This window comes from Pezoporus occidentalis, unplaced genomic scaffold (assembly GCF_034315485.1).
Source record: "Pezoporus occidentalis ecotype Australia unplaced genomic scaffold, CSIRO_AGI_Poc_V1 ctg102, whole genome shotgun sequence".
Classification (NCBI taxonomy): domain Eukaryota; kingdom Metazoa; phylum Chordata; class Aves; order Psittaciformes; family Psittacidae; genus Pezoporus; species Pezoporus occidentalis.
Window position 1 is genome coordinate 15,272 of NW_026912801.1, and position 25,113 is coordinate 40,384.

At 46.5% G+C, this 25,113-nt stretch overlaps 1 protein-coding gene across 5 annotated transcripts in view; it reads left to right on the forward strand.

The window, feature by feature from the left end:
* Positions 1-25,113, forward strand: part of SETD1B (SET domain containing 1B, histone lysine methyltransferase) — a 52,793-nt gene that overhangs the window by 15,265 nt on the left and 12,415 nt on the right. For all 5 annotated transcript variants that reach the window (XR_009963862.1, XR_009963863.1, XR_009963866.1 and 2 more), the window contains exons 7-12: positions 16,297-17,073; positions 21,311-21,481; positions 22,285-22,372; positions 23,227-23,444; positions 23,682-23,826; positions 24,538-24,993. Coding sequence is in view for 1 of the 5 variants with exons in the window: in XM_062613797.1 (XP_062469781.1) it covers positions 16,297-17,073; positions 21,311-21,481; positions 22,285-22,372; positions 23,227-23,444; positions 23,682-23,826; positions 24,538-24,993 (1,855 nt within the window). In the remaining 4 variants the exon portion in view is untranslated. The remainder of the gene's footprint in view (positions 1-16,296; positions 17,074-21,310; positions 21,482-22,284; positions 22,373-23,226; positions 23,445-23,681; positions 23,827-24,537; positions 24,994-25,113) is intronic.

A 25,113-nucleotide genomic window follows, 5' to 3' on the forward strand; every position in this document is an offset into this window, starting at 1 on the left:
ACTGTTGCTGATTATATCCTTGCCACTGGCTCAGTTCATTCTCTGTTTTGCCACCAGCGACTTTCTGTACATTTTCTGTTCTGGTGGAGGGGGTATGTATCATTGCATTGCTTGCTAATAGGCAGAGCACTGCTTATTTTGTGCTTATGTAATCTATAGATGCTCTGCTGCACTGGAAACTTAGCTCCAAATTACAGTGTTTAACCATAGCATATAGCTTATGGCAGAATAATATTTGCAAGTCTGAGCTCTGCACCATTTGCAGTTAAAGAGCCCTGGGCATCTTCCCTTTGCTGCTTACAGAGTTCTTCCTATTCTTTTCAACACTCAGGTTTTAGCAGTGATGATATTGAATGTTCAGATGTCCTAAATACAGCCTGTGAAGCCGCGCATTGAAGTGACACATTTCCCTCACAGTTTCTCCAGCCCATTATCATTCTGGTTGCATTTCACATCTGATGGTTGTGAAAAGTGACCAAGGGGATACAGACAGGTTACTGGATGGCAGCGTGTGTTGCAACGTGCAGTGACACTGAGAAAATGTGCCAGTGTGTTAGGTAATCAGTAGAAATATTGAGAAAATAATTGCTGTAAACATATTGTGCTGGCAGGCACCAGCACAGCATTAATTTCTGGGGCTGATTCTGAAGGAGATGGAGCAGCCGCTGTGTTCTATATGTGTCTGTGTCTGACACAGAGCACCGAACAGACGAGCGCTTATTCAAATTTCTGCTGGCTGTTGCCTTTCCTGGAGTCCTCTAAATAGATACAGTTCATCAGTAGAATGGGTTTTTTTCTCCATATGCACCATGACTTTGCCACCCATCTTCTATTGTAATTTTCGGTTTGCGTGCGTGTTTGTTCCTAGTGAAGATGGGGCAAAACTCAAAATGAAACCTGTGAGTTCGTTAACTCGGCGCATCATGTACCTGCCCACAAGGGCTCCTTTGACCCAGTGTTACTGCTGTCTCAGGATTTAGTGTGAAAGTGCAGTGCTTGCTTTTGGAAATGCCCATTCATCAGGACAAGATTGCTCAGAATTTTTCAGCTCCTAGAAGCAAAGTATTAAGAAAATCGTAGAATCTCAGACTGGTTTTTGTTGGAAGGGATCTTACAGCTCATCCAGTTCCAACCCCCTGCCATGGGGCAGAGACACCTTCCACTAGAGCATATTGCTCCTAGCACCATCCAGCCTGGACTTGAACACTGCCAGGGATGGGGCAGCCACAGCTTCTCTGGGCACCCTGTGCCAGCGCCTCAGCACCCTCACAGGGAAGAGCTTCTGCCTAAGAGCTCATCTCAGTCTCCCCTCTGCCAGGTTAAAGCCATTCCCCTTGTCCTGTCCCTGCAGGCCCTTGTCCAAAGCCCCTCTCCAGGTTTCTTGTAGCCCCTTTAGTCACTGGAGCTGCTCTAAGGTCTCCCTGGAGCCTTCTCTTCTCCAGGCTGAACAAACCCAGCTCTTTCAATGGTAAAAAACCCCAACAGTGTTTCATTTGCTTAGTGCTAAAATAAAGCCAGTGGCTGCTTTCCCAAGTTCCCAGCTGTGCAGACAGGCCCGATGAGGTCAAGATGTGTATAAACTAGCAAGAGAGCAAATTGGGGTTTCTCATTTCTCCCCAGGCTGGAATAGGTTCACTCCTTTGGGTGTTCAGGAAGTGTTGCTTCAGGAGCTGTTTGAGTAAAGGAAGTTGTTCGCGGCTTGGGCTTCGGCAGTCGCTGTTTGCATACAGGGCACTGTGAGCACTGCGCAGGCACGGCGCGGCGAGGAAATGAAACTGCTGCTTCAGCTCCAAGCTGGCAGCAGCTCCTATGGTTTGGAGGTTTGGTTTGCAAAAGGGTCAGGCAGCTGAAGCAGAGCTTCCAATTTTCACCTGGGAATGGGGTGTTTTGACTTTGGCACTTTTTAGTGGCATTGGGATTTGCTGGCTGCCCTGAACCTGTGTGTTTAGTGGAGTATGTATTGATGTGGAGTTGATAACTGTCTACTAAGCAGAATTTATTGCACACCTTTGACCAGCCCACCTGTGTTTTGCCCAGTCTCTCTCTATACATATTGGGCAATAGATACGGGAGATCATTAGGGAAAACAGCTCTGAGGATGGTGAGGAGGGGAGGAAGAGGAGAAGAAGAGATGGTCTTACCAGGGTCCCGGCCTTGCCTGCGCCTTCAGGGTGAGATGTCCTCAGACTTGCCACTGCCTAATTCCCTGTATCAATGCGTGCAGTGGCACAGAGCCTTAGGAAGAAGAGGGTTGAGAATGGTGCAGGTTGGGTGACATGGAGGAAGGCCTGGGTTTTGCTTTTCCCGGGATTGAAACTGCCCTTTGCTGGTCTGATTAAGGAATAAGTTGTCTGCTCCTTTGGTGGATGGTGTGGAGTGAGAGCTTCTTTCTTATATCCATTTTTTTTCCCCCAAAGAGCTGTGTTTCACAATAAGCAGTATAGTTTTGTGCTAGTGTCCAAGTGGTGTGTCCTCCTCCCACTGTGCAGGATTAACATGTGTTGCACGTGTCAGGGAGACATTCCCTCTGGAGCCTGGGGAGGGATTGATGAAGTTGGTGGCTTCTTTCCAGGTTTTGCTTCTCCCAAAGGAGCTTGTTATTTCTGGTGCCTTGAGTGTCCTAGACAAAACAGATGTATTTCAGGTGGAAGCAGGGGCTGGTTTAATGTTGGAGCACAGCTCTGGGAACAGTTTCCCAATCCAGTCCTTGTTGCTAAGGGGTCACCAAATGTGGCATTTTGGTCAGCAGATGTGGCGGAGTTTTCAGTGCAGATAATTGAGATATTGTCTTTGAGAAGGATGCAGGTAAATGTGAGCAACTGTTACTACAGTGCTCTGAGCCTTTTGCTGTTGTCCAGGAAAAGAATTACTTGGAAAATATGGAAATCCTTAGAACGGCATAAAATTATTCAAATGACAGTAAAATATAAAGGGCAATCTACTATTTGAATACATGCCATGGAGATGCATGTGAAAGGATGCCTCTTGACAAGGGAATCTCAATGAATTGATTTGCTTGTTAATACAGTGTCAGGTGGGATGTAGCTCCCAAATTACACTAAAAAAGTGCTAGCAGCAGTTACTGAGGTGAATTCCAGGTCAGTGAGAAGCAGGAAGGCAGTGTGGGTTTGGTGGGGAAGGCAGCCTGATCCTAGCAGAGCCCTAGAGGAGGATGGAGACCTCATGCTGGGCTTGCTTTGAAATTCCCTGGAAGCTGGCATCATGAAGGGATCACCAGCTGTGAGGCACCAGAAGTAAGCTGTGACCCTTGCTGGGATGGATGCTCAGGCTTCAACTTGAGAAAATCTCATTGCATGACTTTATCTTGGCTTCTTGCTGGGACACATGAGCTACAAAAGGGCTGTGGCACAAGGCTGCAGAGAGGGGAAGTGCCTTTTGGCACGGCTGCTGTGGCTGCACAGGGCTTGCAGGGGGACCCTGGTTGGCTTCTTCAGCCCAGCTGAGCTGGCTGTGTATTGCTGTGCGGTCATGGGGTGGGGGGGGAACAGACAAGGAGACATGCCTAACTGTGGAGGTGGGTTTGCACCCACTGTGCGGTTGTTGCACCTTCCACATGGTCTCTGCCTGCTCTGAAAGGGTGTGTCTGTATCTGCTTTCAGTGTCCAAACTAAAGCAAACGTGAGCTTTAGACAGCACCATGCCTTTGAAAAAATCAGAAGGGCAGCTCATAGCAGTTCTTGGAGTTCTGAGTTGGGATGGAGATTGTGTGAGGACCAGATGCTGGGGCTAAACATAAGAAGGATGGATGTTGGACCCTTGTTGTGACTCAGGTTTTGCAGTACTTTTACTGTTTTAACTGAACTCTGGTATTTAGAGTATTGCTCAGTGTAACTGTTCTAGTGAGGTACAAACATCATATCCAGTGAGATGTATTCATTGTGGTATGTGGAATAAGAAGTACCATGCAGCTCTGGTGCTTCAAAAGGTGCTGAGGATAAGCTGTAAGTAAAAAACTAAGGCTTGCAAACCACCAAGCCAGCTGCTCCTGCACAACTGCTAAAAACCAAAAGATGTCCATTGCCTTCCAGCTTGTCACCTGCATGTGTGAGCACATAGCCACATTCTGCTGTTCCTGTGCCTTTCTCACAGCTGTTTCACATAGCTCTTTACGTGAGTAACCTGTCTTTTCATGAGTTCAATGTGTAACTTCAAACTAATGAGCCAATCTAATGGAAAAGCTGCTTTAAAAGTTAAAAGTATGAGCTGTGTGACTGAGAGTGGTTCAGGTATGTCTGGTCAAGTATGGGCAGTAAGGATGCTGTACTACTGTGTGCTTCTGCAGGGCTTTGCACTCATCTTGATCATTTTAGCAAAGCTTTTTAAAGCAAATGTTAAGTGAGTAAAGTAGGTGTCACCAACATGGGGAGGCCTGAAAGAGTCTGAAGGCTGAGGTGGCTCGTGTGAGGAGTGGAGCACCCAGCACTGGCTGTGGCTGGATGGCTCTGCCCATGTGCAGGCAGCCCTTCCCCTTGAGCGGCCATCTGTGGGAGAGCTTGATTATAGCTTTGCTGCAAGAGAGAACAGAGACTTTGGACCAACTCTTGAGTAAGCAGGGAAAAGGCATGTCTTTACCTTAGTTGTGTGTGGTGGGGGGGTTATTTCCTCTAGGTTTCCAAAAGACCTTGAGTGGGAGGCCAGAGCAGTTTGTGCCATGCAAAAAATCCCCATCAGCAGCAGGGCTGCTCCCCTGGGGTCCCTTTGTTGCTCATGACCAGCAGATTAGGACATAATCTTGTTTCAGTAGTTGCTGGTGAACATGCCTTCCACAAATACCTAATCTATTTCTAAACCCATCTGCACTTCTGAGTCTTTGCAGTATCCTGTGGCAATGAGGCATACAGTTCAAGTTTGCTTTAGGTGAGAAGAGTTGCCATGTGTTTGTTTTAGACCTCCTGCTTGCTAATGAGGAGACAGGTGGGGAAATCAGCATGTTTTACCTCTTGTCTCTGTTGTGAATATTCTGTGCCTGCACAAATGGCAGTGGGAGTGCAGCCCAGCTGTGGGTATTTCCACTCTGGTAATTTAGAACAGTTGTGGTTATTTTGCATATCATGGGGATAGTTTAATAGCAGAGGTTTTGTGTCTTCTAAAAGGCCATGAGAAATGTCATGTCCTGGACAGAGATTGTTTTTTGTTAAGGGATCAGTCAACACTTGATGGGCACATGGGTTATGTTTCTGTCACCTGAGAGCAGAGGTATGGGGGAAAAGTTGCCTTCCCCTCACTGTGCAGGTTTTGGAGAGGGTTAACCTGAAGGTATTACTGGCTGGATATTGCTTCAGGCTTTGTCTTAGAATGAGGAAGACTTTTAATGAATACTTTAGATACTTCAGCTGATGTGGCTGATTCTCTCCTCTCTGACTGCACTTAGTTAGATCAGAGTACAGCAAGAGAAGGAAAATCTAAGCAGGAAATAAAGCAGTGAAAAATTCAAATTGCCTCCAGAGAGATCTGTTAAGAGAAGTGTTACCAAAGGGGAACTGTTTCTTGCTGGCCTCACCCTTACTTTTGAGGAAGAACATCTCTACTGAGCCTCTATAGCTGCTTGTAATAGGTTCCGTGGAGTGAAGCGTCTCCTGTGGTCTAGTTGGGTTTTAATGCATCCTTTACTGGGAAGGACTTGCCAGCTTGTGTTGTAATTCTCAGAAAATGAGTGGAGCTTGCTAAGCTCATTAGGGTGCCCATCATCATTTGTGGTCACTGCTGCAAAGGGCTCCTGCTCCAGCCACAGCCAGTTAAAGGGAATTTTTTGTCTTGCGAGCGTCTAATTCCTCAGGGTCATTCTCTGCTGCTGCCTCCCAGCACCTCCCTTGCACCACCTGCAGTAGGGGCTTTATGCAAAGTGGTTAGATGCTTTTTATGAGGATCGGGTGGACTGGCTGAGCAGGCTTCTCTGCAGCAGTTTTGCTGGGAATTTCAGAAACACAGCAGATGTCTGTTGTCCTGTCTTGGGATGATGGCAGTGGCTGTCTCCAGAACAGAAGGCCACAAGTTCTCGATTTGAAACCATACTGTGTTGCCACTGTGACTGCAGGCAAAGATGATAATGAGATCCTAAAGACTTTATTAACAGCATGTTCCCTTTTATGTGCTTCCTTAGTTCTTAAATAATTGGTACTGGGATAGGAGAGAGGTGCTGGGAGGAGAGTAGTGCTAAGTCTGTGTAACATCTCAGGCCAGCAGTGGAGGGCTCATGAAGTCTCAGCAAAAGCCTTCAGGAAAGGGAAAGGGTCACATGAAAATCAGGACTTCAACCCTTTCCCCTTGCTTGTTCCACACTTTTTGGGGAAGTAAAGCTTGTATTTGTCTGGAAGGGGCTTTTCTGGGCTACCTCAATCAGCTGTGGGTTTTCTTGCAGGTGCCAAAACCAGTTGCACCTCTTTGCTCCCTGGTTGCATGAATGGATCAGGACTAGATCCTAGATCTGCATCCTAGAAATTCAGGGCAAGAATAGCTCAAACTGTGGGAGAGGGGAGGAAGAAGCCAGGTTCGTCATTTGTGATGCCTCTTGAGAAGGAAAGCAAGTGTCTGAGCTGCTGCCTCAGGATATACTAATGATACCTGGGTCTGAGAGCAGACGGCAGCGAGCAGAAGAGCATTAAAAGATGATACTGATGAATCATCTGACAAAAAGCTCTTTTTTTTTTAACTTGTGCCCGTTGTCCTTCAGGACCTCAGCTCCTTTATTTCCACTGTCCCTTCTGAGGAGACTCAGTGTTGCTCAGGTTGCATTGTGGACATCCAGGTCCTGCAAATGAAACTGCTCTTGCTACTAACGCTGGAAATGCAGAGGACACTGATCAGAGTGCTGAAAATGCTGCTGTAACTGTCAGCCATGTGATTTCAGATACTCCAGGGTGTAGTAGTAGTATGTGAAAGGAGAAGAATATCAAACTGGCCTAGTTCTGCTGATTAGAACTTGTTTAAATACAGTATGTGTACAGCCTGTTCTTCAGTAGGCTGATACCAGTTGGGAGGCTAAGACTGTTTTCTAAGTTTATCTGCTTTCTTATCACCCTACTGGTAGCAAGATCTGAATTCATGGCTCCGTTTGACCTAAGGTTTAAGTAGAAGGGTAAGCTCAGGGGATGGGATATGAGCTCCTGCCTGGCACTGAGCTATAAGGTGTCTGTGTACTCTGCACAGACAGTTATTGCACCTTTATGTTTTACTTATAGGTGGACTCTGATCTAATGTTGCCAATTCCCTTTATCTCTGATTGTAAAATACCTTCTTTCTAGAAACGTGGGTGCATTTCTGCACACCAGCACAAAGAACAAAACAGCAGAGTCATTGGGAAATGAGTTCTCCATATACAGTGTGATTTCTGCTAAATTCCTGGCTTTTCTTTGCATCTTTAGGGAGGGAGAAACTGCCTCAAGCTCTGCATCTTTTGTGTGTGGACAGACCTTAGAATAAAACCTACTGATAATAGCTGAGATGGCAGAACATGACAGAGAAGCCCATTGCATGCTTATTGCTGCCTTTCTCTTTTTTCAGAGAGGCTGTTCAGTTCTTCTGTTGGATTTGGCTGGTTTGTTCCCAGTACTCTGCATCACTGAACCTGGTGTCTGAAAAGGGCTTTACCTGGGTAAAGCTGGTCTGGCTGTATGAAAGTCTTTGGGAGAAGCAAAGAACATTCCCTGACTAATTTATCTGTAGGGGGTATTTTCTTGCCACTCTACCATCCTTTTATGCATGACTTAGCTTCCCAGCCGACTAAAGTCTTTGAAGTTCGATTGCAAATAGCTCTTCAGCTATCCCTTCCCCCATCTAATATAGGGAAACCAGAACAACCATTCCTGTGGAAAGATCCTGTCTTGTTACATGTCTCTCCAATGTTAACACCCTTCTCTTTTCCTCCTTCCTTTTCCCTACCTCCTCCTCCCCCCCCATAAAAAAAAACTTTTTTTTCTCCCTTAATGAGATCTACTTAAGACTTGAGGGAAAAGGCCATGGTTCCATGAGATGGTAAATCCAATTTTAGGGTGTTTCATATGTAATGAAAACCACTGTGTCTGCATGAGGCAGCCCCTGAATTGGCACACATTCATCCTGCCATTTCAGATTTGTTCACATAATGCAGAAGGGGCGACTGTCCAGGCCAGCTTCACATCGGGGCATGCACAGGCTGCCCAGGCAACCCCGAACTCAGGATGGGGGCCACTGAGTCCCCGTCTCTTACTCTTGCTGTACTTTATGATCTGCCCAGTTGTATATTCACGTTTATCTCTGCTCAAACCTGTGCAGTTGGGGGGGTCTGGAAGTTTCCAGTTTCAGCACTGATGTACATGGACCCAAAGGATGTTAGGTGAGCCTGCACTCTTCCTAGAGCTGTCCCTGCAGACACCACAGTCTCTTGTGCATGCAGGTAGCCCAAGGGCGATGTCTGGCTTCTCCAAGTATCTCTTTTTCAGTGATGTTGCCTGGAAGCTTGCAGTTCAGAGCCTCTTTTCTCTTCTGGAAGGGAGAAAGATCTGAACGAAACCACCCCTTTTGTGGAAGGTAGTGCACTTGCTAACAAACAGAGCAAACCCCTCAGCATGTTATTGCCCTCTTTGCTACTTCATCTCTTCAGGCTTTGTGCTGAGGCAAAACTGGCAGTTATTTTCCCACTGGCTTGCTTTAGGGATCTGAGGCTTGCTGTCCTAGGAAGCTTGTGCAGTGGGCTCTTGAAAATCACGTTGAAAACTGAAGTATGTGCGTTTTTGCCAAGAGAATGGATTTTTGAAAGTACTAAATACTGGTTGAGTCTTTTCCCCCTGTGATCACATTTCTCACATTGTCTTGTGTCTGGATCAGTGAAGATCTGGTTACCTTGGACCACTGTTGCACTGCATTTGCTTCCCATCTCTGTCCTCTTTGCTTTACTTAGTTGTTCTTCCCTGAGTTGCTTGCTAAATAAAAGAAGTTTTTAACTTGATGCATATGAGGGGCTTCAGGAACTTGGCGGTGTAAATTTGCAGGAGCCTGGGATGCTGTCTTTAGTACTTCTGCCCATTGTGAAGGAGTCATTTTAGCTCATTTTGTCATCTTGATTCACTAGATTTTCTAATGATGGCTTGGACCATTGGGCAGCCTTCCAGCTCTCCTGCTGTCCTTAAAACACAGTGTTTCTAGTGCCAGGAAGCACTGCAAGTGAGTGAAGAGACCTTTTCCCTTTGTAAACTTCCCTCTCTCAAGAACCCATGCTGCTGTGCACTGAAAGCCCAGGTGAGCTCCTCCTCACATCCTTCTAGATCTCAACTTGTGGCATCTCCCCATGTGCAGGACCATCTAATTAGGCAGCACATTGTGAGACACATGCACAGTGATGGGATTTCCTCACCCCTGTCCTGAGACTGCTGGGGAATTCTTCCTCTCTCCTCCTGTGGTTTGAGGTATCAACTTAAAAGTTGGCATTAGAAGAAAAGAAGAAAGTGGCGTAAGTTAGGCTGGTGTTTGCAGTGCTGTATGTTTACAGTGAGCGCTTGAATATTATTTGCACTTGTTCTACTTGTTGTGCAGCCCTGTAGGTGTGGAGAGAATTGTTTGTGCCAAAGAAGTGCTGCAAATAAGTACCAGACCAAAACACAAGCTGGGCTGACAGTGTATGTGTCAGGTAGGGTACTGTCATCTTACAGAGCTTGAATTCTCTTTTTCAAGCAGTGAGAGATACTTCAGCAGTTGATAATAAAGAAACCAAACCACCCAAGTAATTCCTCTCTTGTGAGAAATCCCTGCTCCATTGCAGCCTTTTTGGTGTCCCTTTTTGAGGAACACGGGTGGATCTGTTGTGCTGTTGTATCTGTGTTCTGCTCTGCTTTGTTTGCAACCTTTGCCTGCGAATTAGATTTGCAAAGTGCTGTATAAATATAGAGCTATATTAAACAATCTTGCAGTCTTCTGTTCTTGAGATAGAAATACATGTTGCTGAAGATACTTATAATCACTGATTTGTAATATGTTAATCTTTCCATTTGCCTGTTACTGGCAATGAGCTGTGCATTTTATTACAGTGCAGATACACCTGAAAGCTGTCTTTATCCCAGTTAAAAGCTGCTGTGATTGCAGTTGTGTGCCCTGACAGTGGCAGGATGATGGGATGCTCCCTTGCTGCCCAGAGGATTTAGAAAGGTGTGACTAACCTCAGGGGTGTCCGGGGGGAGGCAGTAAACGTCAGCATAGATCCAGGCAGCAGTGGTGGTGTTCTGGCCACCATGGGCACTGGTGATGGCACAGTTATCTGAACAGGCTTGAGAGCTCACCTGGGAAGGTGCAGGCAGTGATTTGTTCTGTGTGTGGTTTATCTGCTGCTGTAGCTAAACTGCTGGCAAACCACCTATGCTCTGCCCTCTCATACTCCACTTCTGCCACACCAGCAAAGTCCCACCCTTGTGTGTGTGTTCATTCAGAGGGAAAGCTATAATTATAGCAAAGTGAAAATATTTGTATGTATTGTAAATATGGTGCTGAGTCTGCTTTGTTCACGCCTGACACCGGGAGGTGTGGATGCTTAGCACGGTCTCTCTGCCATGTCATCCTGCCTGAGTGTTGCCCTCCCAGCAAGCAGAGGCAGTTCGGACACACGGCTGCTCTTTACATGCTTTGCCATGGAACCTGGAAGCTCTTCTCCAGCTAAAAGCAGATTTAAAAATGAACAAAATAGTACTCTCTGAAGCCCTTGCTGTAGATTTTGGGACAGCAAGAGGTATTTGCTCTTAGTGAAGCAAATGGTGGGATTTTGTGGCCATAATTTGAAAGGGTTTGTGTTTTTTTTAAGGAGTTTTTAGTTGAAATCATGTCACTGAGGAAGAATTGCAGGTGGCTGGTTGGCATCGTCAGGATCCCTGTCTGTTCTGCAAGGTGTAAGAAATGCGGCAGGTTTGAAGCGTCTCGTTCTTTTTAATGTGCTCTGTAGAAGAGGTCTGCGAAGAGAGAGGTGTGTGTTAGAGAGCTTGGGCTCTTTTCACCCTGGGATCACAGCACATCGTTCTGGGGCCATTTCCCTTGTCAAACACAGAGCATGGGGAGGAGAGGCAGCCAGAGTCAGGGAAGTTGAAGGGACCTCAAGTCTGTTCTCAACCCTCTGCAATGTGGTGTGCAGCTGTTGGGTCAGTTGTCCTCTTCCCCTTGCCTCTGAAGGCTTTTCTTTCCCTACCTCTTTGTAAGGATAAAAGGTGAAACTTGTTCACTTGTGGAATTTTTAGACGTGGGTGGACTTAATCCAAACCCAATTGATGGCTGTTTGACCAGGTTTTGTCTGACAGTCACTTCTTATTTTAGTTCCGGCTTTATGGAAAAGCTGCTTCTTAACATTTCAAATGGCAAAGCTTTTCCGTGTTTCAGTATGGAGTTTTTTAAGGTTTAGGGCTTAAAGAGTGAATTCTTTTGTTGTTTCCTTTCTGTGAGTGCAAGTTGCAGCAGGCTGAAAGGTTAGCTACTTCTTGCAAGCATGGGATGCTTCACTTCATTACAGCTAATGACCTTGCATTGTGCTGAATGCCATTGATCCTGCATGTCATTATTTTGATGCACCAGAGCTCAGCCAGGCTGTGTCAGAGCAGTTGCTATGTTCAGTGATAGAAGTTCTCAACCTCAAATATAAGTAATGTGGTACCCAGCAGAATATTTAAGTGAAATGAGCTGTAAGCTGATGGTATTCAAAATGCATTCTGAAATTCTGAGTGAATTCTTTCTCAGATGGCCTTTTTAAAAGGAAATGAAAGCATGTGAAGTTCCTCTGCACGTAGGAAGGGTACTGAACAGCACCTACGATGAAGCTCCCAGCTGCTGCCGCAGTGTCACTGCTCCTCTGGGAACAGCCTCTTCACATCTGGAAACTGCCAGTTCTGCATGCAGATATTAGGATGTAGTTTCTTTTTTCTGCAGGTATGAACATTTGCTTGCTAAATGCTGGGTATTGCTCTGAGATTAGACCGATACCCTGCATTCAGTGGCTGTCTACCCTGTCATTATTCAGGCTGATGCAGGAGTGAGATTTTGGGATGTTCCCTTCACTTAAGAGGATCTGCCTGTGCTAAAACGCACTGTACCAGTATTAAAGGTGGCATTTAGCATTTTGGGTGAACAGTGAATGAGGCCATTTATAACCAGTTACACTGATGTGAATCTCTCCCAACAAATCTGCATCATTAAAACACCTTTGGAAAAATGTGTCATGCATAAAATTAAATACCTGTTTTGCTAAGTCCTGATTTAATTAATGCAAAGTAAAGATGGCAGCACAGATTAATTTAGTTGGAAATGGCTTTTCTCTCAGTGGGCTGAAGGGAGGTTTTCTGGAGGTGTTGTACTGGGTGCCCTCAAAGCAGGTGAGTGAACTCCAGGTCTGATGGACACAGGTTTTTTGATAGTGATGGCAATGACATCCTCATAACAGTGCATACAGCCCAATGACAGCCTCATAACAGTGCATTACATCAGCCCACTTTTTTCCCCTTGCATGAGTAAAGAGGGAGACCAGCTAGAAGGCAGTTTCTTTGGGAGGACAGTGTAGCTACTTTTCAGTTTTACCCTGAGAGGTATTTGGTAGCAACCGCAGTAAATCCAGGTTCAGAAAGGTGAATGAAAAGAAATCCATATAACAGAAGATCTTTTGATGTCTGCCCCTGGTTTTTCCTTCTGTACCTTGATCCCTTTCACTCAGTTGGTGCCCATGTTTCCCCTTGCCTTAGATATGGCTTTCCTGTAACTGCTCATCCACTTTAAATATTCATTCCTCTTAACTTTCTTTAAAGACTCCCTTTTAGACCATCTTCTTTTAGTTTGACCTCTTTCCTAACCTTGGCTATTCTTTTCTCAACCCCCTTGCCTTTTTGATCTGTTTCTCCCTGCTGCTTCATCTCTTTCCCTTTCCATCTTGCTCGGGATAAAACTGGAGCACAGACTGTTCACTGTAAAAGTGCAGGTGAGTTGTCAGCCCGATATTATAGGAAGCAGAGAATCTGTTGTTGCTTCCTGGAGACAAATCTGAGCACCAAAAGAAATTAAAATAATCTTTCATATGTGAATGATGCTCCTTAGTGCTTTAGCAGTTCTTATTTCACCTTAAGTAAAAATAAATCATAAATCACAGGCTGGTTTGGGTTGGAAGGGACCTTAAAGCTCATCCAGTTCCAACCCCTGCCATGGGCAGGGACACCTTCCACTAGAGCAGCTTGCTCCAAGCCCTGTCCAGCCTGGCCTTGAGCACTGACAGGGATGGGCAGTATATATGCAACTATGTATGCAAATATATGCATGCCGTGCACTACAGCATGGACTCCAGCTTGTCCTGCCACCTCTCTGCAGTTTCAGGATTGGCTTTTTCCAGCTGATCTTTCCTTCAAGAGGGAAAACCAACGTTATTTGTCAGGCAGGATTCTTTGGTATTGAGACTGAGCAAAGGGCTGGTGTGGATGGGAGTGGGCTCTGGGTGATAGGCAGGAGCATGCAGGTCTCCTGCAGCAGCACTTTCTGAGATGGGCTGCTCTGGGCTGGTGGTGCTGCAGGAGGGGAGAATCCTGCAGGGAGAACTGGGGATTGGGAAGGATTTGTGGCTTGGAGCTCCCCATCACACTGCCTAGTGTTGGTGCACCAATGAGGCTTCATGGGGTGACTTTCCTCTATACCCCATAAGATGAGGTGAATGCGAGTGTGAAGCTGATTTTGCCTATCTTTGGTAGCCTAAATAGTTGTGGCTTCCTATCTAATGCTGACCTTTAGCATCATCCAGCTTTTGCAATTGGAACCAGTGCATTTAACAGTGCCTTTTGTGTTCACTGACTGAAAAATGGCGTTTGTTCCACAGGAAACTTGTTTGCACCTGCCACAGTCCCCATCTTTGCTCTTCCTTTGCTCCTTTCACTGGAGCTGCAGCAGTTGAAACTGCAGAATGTCCTCTCATTCCCCAGCATCATCAGCGTGGGACGTGACTGCAATAGAGCAGCTGGGGAGAGGATGCAGGGGGTGAGACCTGCTTAGAAACCTCAGCCAGATGTGTACAGCTCAAGGAGGAGATGATACAGTTCAGCTTTGGAAAGAGTCAAGTGCAGTGGGTTATTATTTCGACTTCTCTTTTTTTAGCTGTTCATTTGGGGGGTTTCAGAACAGCTCTTGGAATACCTCCCTGCACGTACAGATGCAAGTCCTGTCTCCGTTACTCCTAGCCCTTGCTGCCGGGTTTGCCAGGCTTGTGCTTTCAGCCCTTCTGCAGGTGGTTACACAGTGGTCTCCTGAGGGGTTGGACATGTTCAGACCCCTAAAACCATGGGTGGCTTTTTGGAGGTGACCCATGCAGTGCATGAGCCGGTGGGTTCATGCTGCAGCAGAAGAATGCGGGGAAGCCAGGGCGAGGGGAGGTGCTAGGACAAGAGGATTTGCAAAGCTGCTGTTCCAAGTGTTGTGCTCAGCCTGCTCTCTGGTGGTAGCTGCTGTAGCAGAGATGACCTTTGCTTAAACGTGAAGCATTTGGTTTGATTGGGATACTCAGCTTCGTACAGCTACAGTTTAGAGTTGTCAGCTCATCTGCTCTTGCTTTTGTTCCCTTATCCCATGCAAGGTACACTGGTTACAAATAATATCACAGCAGCTTTAAAGCCAACAAAGCTTGCTTCTTCCCAACAGCTCTCTCCAGTGCAGGTTCTCCGGTGTCTGATAAAGGCTGAGCTCTGTCGCTCTTTTCTTTCAGACTGGGGAGACTAGTAGGAGGGCAGACAGAAGAGGCACCTGCTGGCACAAAACGTGGAAGAAATAAACAACTTGGGGATCTTGAGTCAAATTTGGCTGAAAACAGCCAGCAGGATCCAGAGCTCTTGCTAGGGTTGCGATGCAGAGAAGTACTTAAAAGACCATTTGACTGCAATCTCTTCTTACTGCCTCAGCTGGGCTGGAGCCTGCAGCATGCAGGGCAGGCAGAAGAGCTCCGGTGGAGGTAGAGCATCACTGCTGTGCTCTGGTCTGTGCTGGTGAATGTAGGGATTCTCCTTTAGATCAGCTGATGGCAACATCCAAACTGTTTGTCTGGGTTTGTTGTGCGAAGCTGTTGTGAGGAAGGAGGTGCTTGGTAAATCTTTCAAAGGAGGCAAACCAGCCATGCTTATAAAGAGCCTGGGAGGCACTGTTGTGGTGAATGCTGCTCTTCAGTCCTGAAAATAGCTGAGGAGTGTTTGCTGTCACAAGAGTGATGGAACAAAAGGAAGAATGGGAGAAATAGTTTTGGAGGTGGTTGTTGGGACCCTGTCCTGTGTTTGCTGACATCCCACTAGTAAAGGGTCAGTCCCATTCGTGTTTCCTAGATAAACTGTCAGTGTGATGGATATGTCTTCCAGCAGTATTTGGTTGCCGTATTTCTTATCGGGATTTGTTTTCACGATACCTGAGGGATGTGACAGTCATATGTGTGGTTTCGTTGTGCTGGAGACACCTTCAGGACTGAAGTGCCTGTAGGACGTAGCATGCAAGTGTGACCATTTGCTGTTGAGGATGGGGCTTTTCTGTTGGACAAGACCTAATCAGGCAGCTTTGAGACTTCAGAACAAGCAGGCACCTTCTGTTGTAATCCATTTTCCATCCCTTTGATAGCAGAGGTAGGACGTTGTTCCAGCGTTTTATATAACTCTGTTTCTTGTTGCTAGTAAAGTATTCATTTTGCCCAAAACCATGGTATATGCTGCGTCTTTGAATCCCAGTATTTATGACTGATGCTTAAAGGCAATTTAAGGAGACGTAGGGTTCTCTTTTCCCCATGTGAATTGCTGTGGTCTAGTCAAGACAGCTTGCAGCAGCAACCACGTGGAAGTGTTGTCTTCCCACAATTAGAGGTTAAGAGTTGACAGCAAATGAGCCAGGAATTATAATTAAAAAAAAACAGGGTAATTTAAGCATGGTGAAAACCATGGAATAAAAATTCCTGGTGGAATGCACGTTGTCAGTATTGGGTGCAAATAAGAGCTAATGAATCTTGCAGTGAAAGATGTTTGAATTGTGTTTATTTTGCTGAGCAGGGGAGCAATTCCTCCTATTCCATTGGAGCTCAGGGTTTTGTTCAGTTGGTATTGATGCTCTTTTGGAAAGCTTTTACCTCTCTGCTTTCTGAGGTCTGACATGGAAGAGAAAGGCTTCAATAGGCACCAGCTGCTCAGTGGGCCCTTTCTTTTCAGAGCATCGCTTGCTTTTCTCCATTCCCAATTAAAGTGTGTGTGAAACTTAGCTTTTGTTTGAAGCAGCGGGCGCTGTGATATTCCATGTAAAAGGAATGTGCTCCTCACCTTTTCTCTCCTTTTTTTGCCGCAGGGTCAGCATTCTTCAGGGGAGGACATGGAGATCTCTGACGATGAGACCAACCCTGCACCCATCACCAGTGCAGAATGTGCCAAAACCATTGTGGTGAACTCCTCTGTCAGCAACACAGGCGTGATGGCCCCATCGATTCCTCCCATGCCACCACCAGGATTCCCTCCTCTTCCTCCTCCTCCTCCACCACCTCCACAGCCAGGCTTCCCGATGCCTCCGCCGCTGCCTCCACCACCTCCACCTACTCACCCTGCTGTCACTGTCCCCCCCCCACCGCTCCCTGCCCCTCCTGGGGTCCCTCCACCTCATATCTTGCCTCCGCTTCCTCCGTTCCATCCTGGCATGTTCCCTGTCATGCAAGTGGATATGATAAGTGTCTTGGGGAACCAGTGGGGTGGCATGCCAATGTCCTTCCAGATGCAAACTCAGATGCTGAGCCGCATGATGCAGGCACAGAACACATACCAGTATCCGCCTTTCATGACGGGTCGGATGCAGTTTGTGAACCTTCCACCCTACCGCCCTTTCTCTATGGGAGCAGCTCTTGGTCGTGGTCAGCAGTGGCCACCGCTGCCCAAGTTTGACCCTTCGGTTCCGCCACCGGGTTATGAGCCGAAGAAGGAAGATCCCCACAAAGCCACTGTGGATGGAGTCCTCTTGGTCATAGTGAAGGAACTAAAGGCTATCATGAAAAGGGACCTGAACCGGAAGATGGTTGAAGTGGTAGCGTTTCGGGCATTTGATGACTGGTGGGACAAGAAGGAACGTCTGGCAAAGGTAGGCTTGCACATACTCTCTGCTGGATCCCGAGGGGAACTGTTCTTAGTGCTTGTGGCACCTGCCTTGGGACAGTGTAACACTCTCGTATTAAACTTGGCATATTTCCATGGTGTCACGCCATATATGCAGGCATTTTGTGCTGCTTTGCCATCAGAACAAACACAAGTGGGAATTTTAGTCCTTTCCAGTCACAGGTGGAATTACACCATTGCAGAGTTATCTCTGAGCACATGTGGAGTCACAGCTGCTCACCTAGGAGTGAGCTGCTGCTCTCTCTCACACCATCCCGCTGATTGAATGCGGTCCCAAGGAAGAAATGTTTAGTTCTTGGTGTCATCCCTCTGCTTTGGGGTGATCTTCTCATCCCCTCCAGCTCCTTCTCATCCCCTCTCATCCCCTTCCAACTTTAGGGAAACCCTTTATTTGCAAGGAACTAAGCACACGGTCTTGGACACCATGTTCATCTTTGGTGGCATGCTGCCCAACCCGGCCTGCATGGCTGCTCAGTTCATCCTGGCTGGATGCCTCCAGAAAGGGGTTTGCAGGAAGAAATTACCTTCCCATCAGGAGAAAAACGTGCAAGGGCTTCTCACATCTAAGAGGAAACTGTACTTCAGCTCCAAAAAACCTAAAGTCAGATGCAACAGGAGCGTTTGAAACCACCAAGCTGCTGTTTTGTGTTCTCCACTCTGTGTGATGAGATCTGTGGGTATTTCCACTTCTCTGCACTCTCCCAACCTCCCCAGTCCATGTATACAGCAGCAGTTAACTAAAAAGCTGAATACTGGCCAAATCCATGAGGAGTTCCAGGGATTAGTTAAGAAAACAGTTCTGCGTGAGTTGTCTCATCCTTTCTCAGCCAATTTAAAGTGTACCTCAGCCAGGAAGCATCTCTGTGACCTAATATGTGATGAATTTGTCACTGCCAAGAAACTCGCACTATAGAAAGGTTCATGCAAACCTGAGAATTACTATTGCAGTGAATTCTTGTGAATAAAACCCCAACAAACCAAACCTGCAGATGCATTTTCTGTTTAAGATGCCAGTTTTCAGAGCAGTATCTCCATCACCTGCCGGTAGCACGTTAACTCCAGTGCCTGGGAGAGCTCCTTGGCTTTCCATTACCATTCCGTTGGTAATGCTGCTGCTTAACAGCTGGTTTATGGCAGTGTAATTTGTTCTGGCTTGGAGCTGGCTGGGGTGACGTGTGCCAGGAAACCAGGTCCCTGTCCTCCGGACTCATGTTTGGAGCTTCTGTCTCCCACCAGCAAGTGTTTGCTGACCTTTTTGCAGGAGGCCCCTCGATTTCCAGGGCAATGAGGGAAACAAATCCAGCAAACAAGTTGCAAAAGCAGTAACTGAAGTACCCAAGAAGTTGTTCTAAACCAGGTATCTGCAGTGGAGAAGCAGAAGCAAGCCTAGGCAAATCTGCAGCAGCTGCTCGGGCTCTTCATATACTGAGCTATGGCTGGATTTAGCATGTTCCTTCCTTCACCTGGAATCTGTAATCCACTTTGGGACAGGAAGTTGACTGTACCACAGCAGCTTGCCGCAGTCCTTGCCACAGGTTATGTTGGACATGAGTAGTCTAATTGGACATACAAAATTGCTGCATGGAAAACCACTTGTGCTTTCTGTCCAGGAACAGAAATGCCAGAGCTGTTGCTGGTTCAGGGCACTGCGTGGAGAGCCCTCTGCCAGGCCATGTGCTGCTGTCACATGCAGAAAAATGTCACATATTTCAGAGCCTCCTTTCTGCTAGGGCTGGGCATCCCCTGACACTGGTGTGGGACAAGATTCCTTCTCAGTGACAAGCTGACTCCTAAACTGAACTTGCCTTCCTATTGCTGGTGTCTTTGTGCGTGTGTGAGGATGAGCCAGCTGGGCTCCTTGATGGCAGCTGTAGGTAGGTTCCCCATGTATTTTGCCACCAAATTATTTTTCTAGAACAGACCAAGACCTCCAGGCACTGTTAGAGCTGAAATGATCCTCTAAAACAGGCCCTGCATCCCCATTTCTTCCTTCCTAACAGTTTTAATTGGAGCTCCTCATATTTTTCCTTACTGACTGATGATAGTGAAAGAAATCATGTTACTTTCAGAGGTTTGCAGTGTAAGTAAGACAACATATCTGCTTTTTACATCTTTTTTAATTTTCTTTAGAAATGAATGAAGCACATTTATAGGGAGAGATAATATCTTTGAATATCTCCTATCCTTGGACCATCTAGCTGCAGTAGTCCTGTTATGTCACAGGAGAGATCAAAGCTTGTCTTAGCACTTGAGCTCTGCTGTATGCCGGTTCCTGCGCTAGGTCCCTGTAGGGACACAGTAGGTCTCCCTGACCTTCCCAAGCATGACAGCAGGAAGCCTTGTGGGCGTCTTTTTATCCCCTGACTGCCCAACAATGCTCAAGTTTAGTAGGACAGCAGATACTACCTACTCAGTGCTGCCAGCAGCCCCTGAGCCACACAAGGCAGCAAGACACTTGCCACCTCCCGTGCCTCAGTTTTTCTCTTTTCTCCCTGTGTTTGGCTGCTGTATTCCATCAAAGGAATCAACTTGGGCAGCTGATTGACTGCCAAGAAGTATCATGCCATAGGTAAAAGATGGGAAAGCTCAAGGATAAAGCTGGTGTCCTAGGTCAGGCAGGATGGAAAACATATGTGGTGAAAGCTGCTGAGGAGTGTGTTGCTGGTGAAGGCAGCATGTACCACAGACTGTCTGCCTGAGGAAAGCTTTTCCCTGTTCCCAAATCTAGTGATGGGTTTAAGTTTAAAGCCTGGATAAAATGCATTAAGCAGAGTGCCAGGAATAACCTGCCATCTCTGGCATGGAGTGTTGCTGTTTGGATTCTTGATATTCCCACTAGTCTTGTCCCTTATTAGCAGGAGAGCTGAGCTCATGCTTCTTCTCTGGTGATTACAGCCAGCTTTGGCAGATGAGCTCTGTTAATGTCTGTTAAACTGACTTTTAGATGTTCTTATGCCACTGGCTGATGGGAGTGAACGTTCCCGCCGGTACCCTTTGCTCAAGGAGAGCATGGCATGCCACCGGGCATCGTGCTCTCCCCACCTCATCTGCCTCTTCACAGCTGCAGAGGTTTGAATTCCTGCTCTTCCTTCACACCTCAGGTCAGGTGAAAAGGGGTTTGATGTGGCTGAGCAGAGATGATTTTCCTGTTCCTCAGGACTGGAGCCTTCTGACAATCTCTGTGGACTTGTGCTGTGGTTGCCAAGTGAACACAGTGATGGGTGTGATTTCTGACTCGCTATATTGTGTCTAGTGCTGAAAAGAAGAAAGGTCTTCCCAACTAGAATGTCTGAAGTTGCTTTCAGCTATGTGGGTTAGCAAGTGAAGGTAGATAATCCAGTGTTAGGCTGATTTGCCTAAAGCTGGTTATTTGCAAGAGGTATATGTATAGCTCTGTTTCTCACATAGCTGTGACCAGACCAGATGGGCTCCTACAGCATTTGGGAATACTGGTATATCCCAGCTCCTAAGCTTCCCTTCAGAGTTTAGGATCTTTGTACAGTAGCTGCTTTTTTGGTACACGGTAGTTCATGCCTGGGGGGAGGAATGTGTTCCCTTGGGCTGAGTTCTGGGTTGATGTTTGCACCTTTTCTTCCCCTTTCATCTTTCCTTTTAATGGCCTTTGCTTCCAGCATTGGATTCTGGCTGTTGAGAAAGTGGTCATTGTGGTCTCCACACCAGACACTTGAGAGACCTGAAATGAGCCATGGGGGCTAATGGGTCTGTTCATTTCCCTTGTTCTTTCTTGTGAAGGACTCTAGCCTATGTTAAGTTGCATGTGAAGTAAATGGAGATTGTTTCTTAAAACACTCAGTGGAGAAAGCAGGAGTGTCTGCTCTTTGCCAGTGTGGTGGCTCCAAATGCAAGATCACTTAGTGTCCCATGCTAAGCAGCTGTTCTGGGAACCCCAGCAGTTTTGCCTTAATCAATTTTAGTACTTTGTGCAGAGCAAATAACTTCTTAAAATGCAAAGGGGAGGAGGCTTCTCAGAAATGGAAAGGTCTTGTTATCAAGAAGAGCTCTTGCACCTTCTCCCTTTCAAGTGTGTGTGGCCACGTAGTGCATGTTCAGCTGCCCTTGCCTTCAGAGAAACTGATAGCAGGGCGAGGCAGTGACATTTCACAATCCTCAACATAGATGGTTTTCAGAGTTTGTGTGCTACCCAGGGCATTTTCTACTTGAGTGTGCTTTCTCTGTTGCAGGCGTCTCTCACTCCAGTGAAGTCTGGAGGAGAACTGGAGGAAAAACCAAAGCCGAAGGATCGAATTGCATCTTGTCTTTTGGAGAACTGGAACAAAGGAGAAGGCCTGGGATATGAGGGAATTGGCTTGGGCATTGGGCTACGAGGGGCCATCCGGCTGCCGTCCTTCAAGGTAAAAGCAAAGATCTGTCTTCATTATGCTAGTATTCCCTTCCAGCCTTATCTTTGCATCTACCACTTGTGTGCATTGTCTGTAAAGGATCTCCCTGCTCCCCAGTGTAAATGAGGCATTTGGCTGTGTTTAGGACACAGCATTTCAGCATGATTGCAAAATATGCTTCTGCTTGTGGTGCTTTACACAGTTACCTATTTGCTTAGAATGTTCTGCAGTTTGGCAGCTGAATCTCACCTGAAGTTTGGTTAAAGGTGTTCTCTGCCCATGTAGTTCACAGAATCAGACCTGCAAGCACAGGGTCGCAGAGCATTTGCATAAACAATGAAAAGCATCTTAAACAAAGTGTGGGTTAGAGGAGGGTAGCGGCCTTCCCTGGAGATAGGCTTCTGAATGCATAGAAAGTGCAAGTGAAGGTTTGGGCTGAGGGATTCTGCAGCCTTTATTTAGAATAAAACTTGCTTTGAGCTTCCTTAAGATGCCATAGGCTTAGGTTCTTTTTCTGTTCTGCTGCATCTCAGACAAATGGATTTGTGGAGAGTTTTCTCTGTCATCTTCAAAGTGTGTGGTGATGACATGCACCGTGCTGGTACCCAGAGTGTTTTGATGCAAATTGAGGGGGTAGAATTTCATTCACAGTGAAATTCTGTTTGGAAGCGAATAAAGGGATCAAGAGCTAGAGAAGTGTCCCTTGGTTTCTGGTGTAAGTCACCACTGCAAAGTAAAGCAGTAGCAGTTTGCTTAAGAAGTTGATTTCTGCTGTTCCTAAACTTTTAGAAATGCTAATTGTGTCTTTTGTTCAGGTGAAAAGAAAGGAGCCACCTGAAGCTGCCTCAGCAGGAGATCAGAAGAGAATCCGGCCTTCCACTTCAGTGGATGATGAAGATGAAGGTTTGCAAAGCACATTTGTTTAAAACACGAGAGCAGATGCAAACCACATGCAAGCTGAATGCTTTTAAACTTCACAGCAGTGTGCTCACTTACAGTTAGACACAGAGTGAAGGATCTGAGCCAGACCCCTGCTTCTCACAGACCTCTCATCAGCTGGGCGCTGTCTCCTCTGGATTCAGTTATCTTAAATGCACGGGTGGGAAATTTAAGCCCTGCATTGTATAAGTAACTCATAACCTAGTTTAGTTCTGGTGATGCAGAGCTGGTCACCCAGTAGAGGGAGCTCAGGTGAGTTCATGGAGAAAGCACACGCGACGGTTTGCCCTGTGTTTGATTCTAGGAGCAAATCAAAGTTATTTGCCAGAAAAATCTATTTGAAAATATTTTAACATGTTTTGCAGGTTAGGGATAAAACAAAGCTTTTGAATACCATTTGGTTTGCATTAAAAAGTAGATTCAAGTTACTTGTGCCATAAGGTCAGTTCAGACTAACAACTGGTTTTGAAGCCAAAGTACAGAAAGAGGGTTTTGTAAAGCACTTAATACAAAAAGGCAGTAAGTTTGGCTTACTTGTCTGACCTCAGTCATGCCATGTCTCCTCACTGCACTCTGCCTGTTGCTTGTCAGCTTTGGCCACCTGTATTTTGCCATCCTTGGCATTTCAATGCCCTGTACCCAGTCTTGCCCTCATGCTGAAATCAGTAAGCCTTTGTACACTTGAGGACTCACACAGCACATGGGGACATTGCTCCTAGCTTTGATCTTCCCAAGTAACAGATTTCTGTTATGTAGTCAACACTTTTCCTACCTTACAAGGTATTTGATGGCAATTCCCTCTTGTTTTTGCTCATCAGAGTCGGAGAGGGACAGGGATGCTTCTGATACAACATCTGACCTGTCAAAGAAGGATGCAGAAGCAGTGGGGCTGAGACGGCGACCAGCAAGGCCACTGGAGCTTGACAGCGAGGGAGAAGAGGGAGATGAGACATCAGAGAAAGAGGAAGAGTCCTCTTCAGAGAAGGAGGAGGAGCAGGAAGAAGAGGGAAGCTTGGTGAAAGCAGCACCTGGCAAGGTGTGTTCATTTGCGATTGCAGTTCTGAATGCTGTCTGTTATTAAAAGGGGGTTGGTAGTTCCAGATGCCAGAGTTACCTTCTTACCCACTAGGGTCTGTGCTGAGGGAACCTCAGTGAGGTTATTCACTCTTCAGATTCTCTAATCAGCATCCATGAGAGTCACTGGTGGTTATTACAGTGACAGCCAGGTCTCAGTCAGACACTGTTCATTTTTTGGCAATGCTTTCTTGCAAAGGAGGAAGAGGAGGATGACGAGGAGGATGAAGATGATGATGAGGATGAAGATGATGATGGAGATGAGGATGAGGATGAAGATGAGGAGGAGGAGGAGACAGGCGTAGACACAAGTGACAAGGAGGAGGAGCAGGACTCTGAGGAGGGTAAGTGGTTCCAGTGGAAGGAGCAGGCATAGCCTTTGGGTCACGTGTGGTTTTTCCCTTTGCATTTGTGAGCTGATTGTTTTTATTTGTGCACCTTCCTTCACTGAAGGGTGATTTTCCACAAGATAATGTATAAAGGTCCTTTTAGTTGCTGCCTGTGAGGCTTCCATGATCCCTCAGTCTGTGGGTCCCTTTGCAATAGCTCTCCACCCTCAGCCCAACTTGACAGAGGGGCAGAGACCTCAAAGCCAGATGAGTTTGCTTTACGAACCATGTGTGACTGGGAGGAGAAGGGACCAGACTCCAAACAGGGTAATTCAGCTGCTAATAGTTTTCTGTCCTCTAAGCTCTGCTCTGGGAGATGGTAGGTCCCACATTTTAAAGCTGTGCGTGAAGGCAGCAGAAAAGCTTAGTACAACTCCAGTAAAGATGCAACCCACCAAGAGACGCATGTGAACAAGGTGCCAGGCAGCACTGCCTTTGCAGCTGATGAAGCTGCCTGTTGTATAGCGATTGTTGTGAGCCTCCAGATACACAGTTTGTAAGTCTCTGCAAAACTAAATAAACTGGGGAGTCCTTCAAACCCACATGCTGTTCCTGATGCTGCTTCCACGCTGTTATAGTGTGGAAGTGATATTTACTCCTGTAGTAGACCCTGATTGTTTAATGATGTCGGAAAGCTGAACTAATGGGGATTTGTTCTTGTTGTAGATGTAGCAAGTCCCTCATCTTCCAAGGCTGAAGTTGAATCATCCGATGAAAGCGAGGACTCCTCTGAATTTGAGTCAAGTTCAGACTCAGATGATGAAGATGAGGATGATGAAGATGAAGAGGAGGAGGAAGAGGAAGAAGAGGTGGCTGAAGATCAAGACAGAGAAGCCATGGTTGCTGAGACGGAGCATGAACCTGCTAGTCATGAGCTTCCCGATGATGAGAGGGAGACTATTTTGGAGCTGTATCCTGTGGATGACTACATGGACGCAACAGGCTTGGGACTCGCAGAGCCAGCTTTGGCAGTGAAAGATGAAGGCATGGAAGAAATCAAAGCTGGGGAAGGTGAATGTGGTGAAGTCCCAGAGGCATCTATTGCTGCTGAAACACTGAAACACTTGGTTATGGAAAGAGACCAGGAGACAAAACTTGCTCTGTCTCCCATCTGTAGGCCAGGTATGTCTTTTCATGTAGTTTGGTGTTTGTTGTACACATTTCCAAGTACAGTATTCTCACAGCATCAAATATGTATGGGTTTGTATTTCCTTTCTCTTCCTCCAGCCTTAGCTCTAGGCT